Below are 4,155 nucleotides of genomic sequence, written 5' to 3' on the forward strand. Positions count from 1 at the left end.
GAGATTTAATAAATTATACATGTTATTATATATATAATAATAATTCAATATTCTAATAAATATTATTGACCTAAATGTGCGAGCATCGAACTATGTGTTCGAATTTGAGTACACCCAAAGTTCTCAAGAACCGTCATGAATTCGAACGGAATTCAAAACACCTTAAATTGGTATTAACTCCGACTTTGAATATAAGATTTCCGAGTGTTTGGATTGTAGAACACCATATATATGGTGGGACGTTGGAACAGCGCACTGTCCAACAAGTGGTTCCACTGAAGTGAAGGGCACCATCGTTCGATTTAATTCAGATTTAGTTCACCAACGGATTCTACAATAGGTTTTATTTAGTGGCAAAAGAAATTTAAATTTTTTGCATTTACATTATGAATGATCCAGTAGAGTTTAAAAATAATTTTATAATTTCTTCATAAAAAATACTTTTTTAATAATAGAGATACTTTTAATAAAGATACTTTCTGATGCCCATAAAGACATGTTAAGTTGTTGTTGTAGTAGAATATTTAATCATCCTTGCAAACGGGCAACCTAGAATGATGAGCCGCACTATTTCGAAAAGACAAGTTACCCCCGAATTGAAGAATCTTCTCGGGAAATAATTGATTTAGTGAATTTAATATGTATAATATATTAAAATGCTGCAAATAAACTTATTTAAATATAAATAATAAGCACCTTAATAAATTTATTACGAAAACATCGATTTATTTTAATTAAAAATTCTAATATAAACATTTTTTCTCAACATAAAAATTAAGTTTTACGAAAACTACTAAAATCAATTTCACACAGAATTTTTACAAGACATGCATATATTTAATAATAAATGTAATTCTAAAATCTAAGCTCTATGATAAGATTTGGATTTTTAATCATTATAAGTAATAAAATGCGTTGTTTTAAAAACTTCGTATTTAAAATAGTTTATTTTTCTCAAGTTGACTTTTTGCTTTATAAGAATATATTTTAAAAAGGCAGTTAAAACCGTTTTTGATTTGCATCAATGGAATTGATATACGCAGGAAAAATTTTATTTCTTGACTTAAAAACGTTTTTATAAAATACTTACACCCATGAGTGCAGATAAGAGATGTACCATCGATTTTCTGCAGATGCTTTAGGAAAAACAAAGGATAACTTAAAAACATTACGCGATTTGTTTCAAACCTTTAAAGGGCAGGAGTCTGCCAAACAAAAAAAAAACAGTTTCTATGAAACACGAGTATCAGCGATAAGCTTTAAAACGTAAAAGATGAAGTAAAAGCACACATTAAAAAAGCGAAGGATTGCTTCAGAACTTTATAAGTTCGAAGGTTTGCGATTTGTTTCAAACCTTTAATGGGCAGGAGTCCGCCAAACAAAAAAAAAACAGTTTCTATGAAACACGAGTATCAGCGATAAGCTTTAAAACGTAAAAGTACACATTGAAAAAGCGAAGGATTGCTTTAAAACTTTACAAGTTCGAAGGTTAAGCCAATTCCTTTACACTGAGTAAAATAAAATTAAAAGGACACTAAGAAATGCAAATTTCTTTAGTTTGCAGGTTAAGCGATTGCTGCAAACTGAGGTGGGATCGTCAAACGAATATTAGCGGCATTCACGATCTTGAATGATAATCTCAGCAATTAAGTAATTGTGTGAACTGAGTAAATGTGTTTTGTAGTTTAAGTTTACTCTTACTACATTCACAATTACTATGTTACTCGGTTACCGAGCTCGTTATACAAGATCGTGAATACCGCTATTATAAAGCAAAGCAGAGTAAATTGTGCAAACACAAACAAATAATATCAACAAAAAAAGACAAAAATATACGCATAATTTCTACTGATTTCCACTTGACTGAGTTTGTTGCTGCTGTTCCTCTAATTCCAATTCCTTGATTTGTTTGATTACGTCTTTTTTCTTTTTGATTTTATCTAGCTGATCTTTGTCGGGTTTTTTTAGTGCACCACTCTTAATTTTTTCCTCAGTAGCTTCAATTTCTCGCAATTTTTTACGTAATTTTTTCAATGTTTTTGCTAAGGTTAGAGTCTCCTCTTCCAAGGTCAATGCTGTTTCTACCGTCTCACACAGATTGTTTACATTAGGAGTATTCACTTCTTTAGTTTTAATTGTTGAACTTGACTGTTGTTGATTAGTTGATTTACTTGCAGGCAAAACTAATAAGCCTGGAGTTTGTTGTTTGTTTTTACTGGTACTCGCTATTCCGTTAGCTTGTTTTTCCAGTTGCTTAGCCTTGGCACGTTCTTTTTTTTCGCGGTCTTTTTTTGCCGCCTCAACTGCAAATGGGCACATGCCAGGCGGCAAAGTAATTTTATTTTGCGCAAATTGTTTGCCTTTACTTTCGTATAAAGGAACCTAAAACAAAATAACTGTATATATTTCTTTAAAATAATATTATTATTAAAACCTCTTCTTGTGGCACATAACCTTGTTTTACACGGCGAGCTTTACGCCAGGTACCATCGGGACGTTGTGTGGCCGGTATAAATTTTCCTGTTCAAAATAATTAAATAAATTATCTAAAACGTTTTAAAAAATTGTTACAATGTCAAAATAGTTATTTACCGTCACTGTCTGTTGAATATGTTGTCATTTTACACTTTGATTGGGTTGTGTTTTTGTATTTATGTTGTAAAATTAGATATTGATGGTATAAATGACTACAAAGTACAATATTATAAATTGTATTATTAAACGGATGCTGGTAAATTTGAACATACAGTTTTTATATTAAAAACAAACTATAAGATTTAATTTGATTTGTTTTTTGCAAAGGTTGTTTTTGACAGCTCAGCTGTAACAGCAAAAACAAAGTGCTGCCAAATTTTTGGCACTTAAAAGTGTTGGAAAACGCAAATTCTTAAAAAGAAAATATTTTACATACACATACGTATATTCATTTTCGTTATGTTTAAAACATACATTTAAAAACATAATATTCTACATAAAAATACTTAAATTAACTTTTCATTAGGTTTAAAATTAATTTTGACCTATGTTAGACTGCAGTTATATTGCATGTAAATTTTTTCTTGCGTGTTTTCTTGCATGTTCTTATATTTTTTCGTGCGAACACGTCTTATATTGCGGTCGCATTGTTTGCGAATTGACAGTTCTGCTTTGTTTGTTTTGAAAATAAAATGAATAGTGAATGATATATATTTAACGAAAAATGCTTTATTAAATTCTATATTAATTTCAAATTAATTAGTTAAATTAAATTTGGGTGCATGATTTTTATTTATCAATGTATAATAGTGGAGAATTTGCTTATTTCTCAATCAAAGAAATTACCAAATTATATACATTTCCTAAAACTAACATATGTTATCAGATATATTTCCATTTATAGAATAAAATTATTTGAAAACAACACACACTTCTTCATTTCAATATTTCCATCTTCAATTTCGCACGAACGAATGAATTTCAAACAAAATATTTTGTTTAATCAAATGTTCGTACGAGACAAATAATGTGTCGGGCACGCTAGTTCTTATGTAGCTAGTTCTTAGCAACTGTAACCACTCACGTATTATTGCGTACGTTTGATTTTATCGTACGATAACGCATCAAAAATCGCATGCAATGTAACTGCAATCGTGTATCAATTAGGAAACAAAGATAAAGTAACTGTACTTATCACTTGAAAATTAAATTTTCATTCTTTAGTATATTCTGTTGATATTCTGTTGACTAATAATATCATTCTGCCAATAGTTTATTCTGTTAATAATGGTGTCTTTAGTAAAGATGGTGAATTGTACAACTGTTATGTTGTGATCGTGTGATATTGTTAACGTGTTTTATAAATATAATACTACTCTATTTCATTTATTCAATATTTTAATTCCATTCCATTATTCTCTACAATATGCGCTGATAAGTATTAAATAGGTTAATACTTAAAAGAAAAAAGAACTTCTTTAATAAATACAAAGACAATATAAATTATTAATTTTTTGTTTTTACTAAATATATAATTTACAAATAAAAATTAAATTAAAATAAATTAGTAACTAGGAGTTCTCTGTATAAGTCATGTTCTATTGTTCCTCTACGCAATCCAGTGGGTCTAACTCGCATTGCAGGTACCTTTGCTTTGTATCGTCACATCTGCACAAAAAA

The 4,155-nt window shown here is 29.2% G+C and overlaps 1 protein-coding gene across 1 annotated transcript; it reads right to left on the reverse strand.

The window, feature by feature from the left end:
* Nucleotides 1–744: 744 nt before the first annotated feature.
* Nucleotides 745–2,771, reverse strand: LOC119668885 (partner of Y14 and mago-like). Its single transcript, XM_038078559.1, has 3 exons — nt 2,593–2,771; nt 2,435–2,520; nt 745–2,382 (listed from the first exon to the last, which is right to left on the reverse strand). Exons 1-3 carry the CDS (start codon nt 2,618–2,620, stop codon nt 1,846–1,848), a joined length of 651 nt encoding a protein of 216 aa, XP_037934487.1. The 5' UTR covers nt 2,621–2,771; the 3' UTR covers nt 745–1,845.
* Between the last annotated feature and the right edge of the window lie 1,384 nt (nt 2,772–4,155).

The sequence above is a fragment of the Teleopsis dalmanni genome, chromosome 1 (assembly GCF_002237135.1).
Source record: "Teleopsis dalmanni isolate 2A chromosome 1, ASM223713v2, whole genome shotgun sequence".
NCBI classification, from domain to species: Eukaryota; Metazoa; Arthropoda; class Insecta; order Diptera; family Diopsidae; genus Teleopsis; species Teleopsis dalmanni.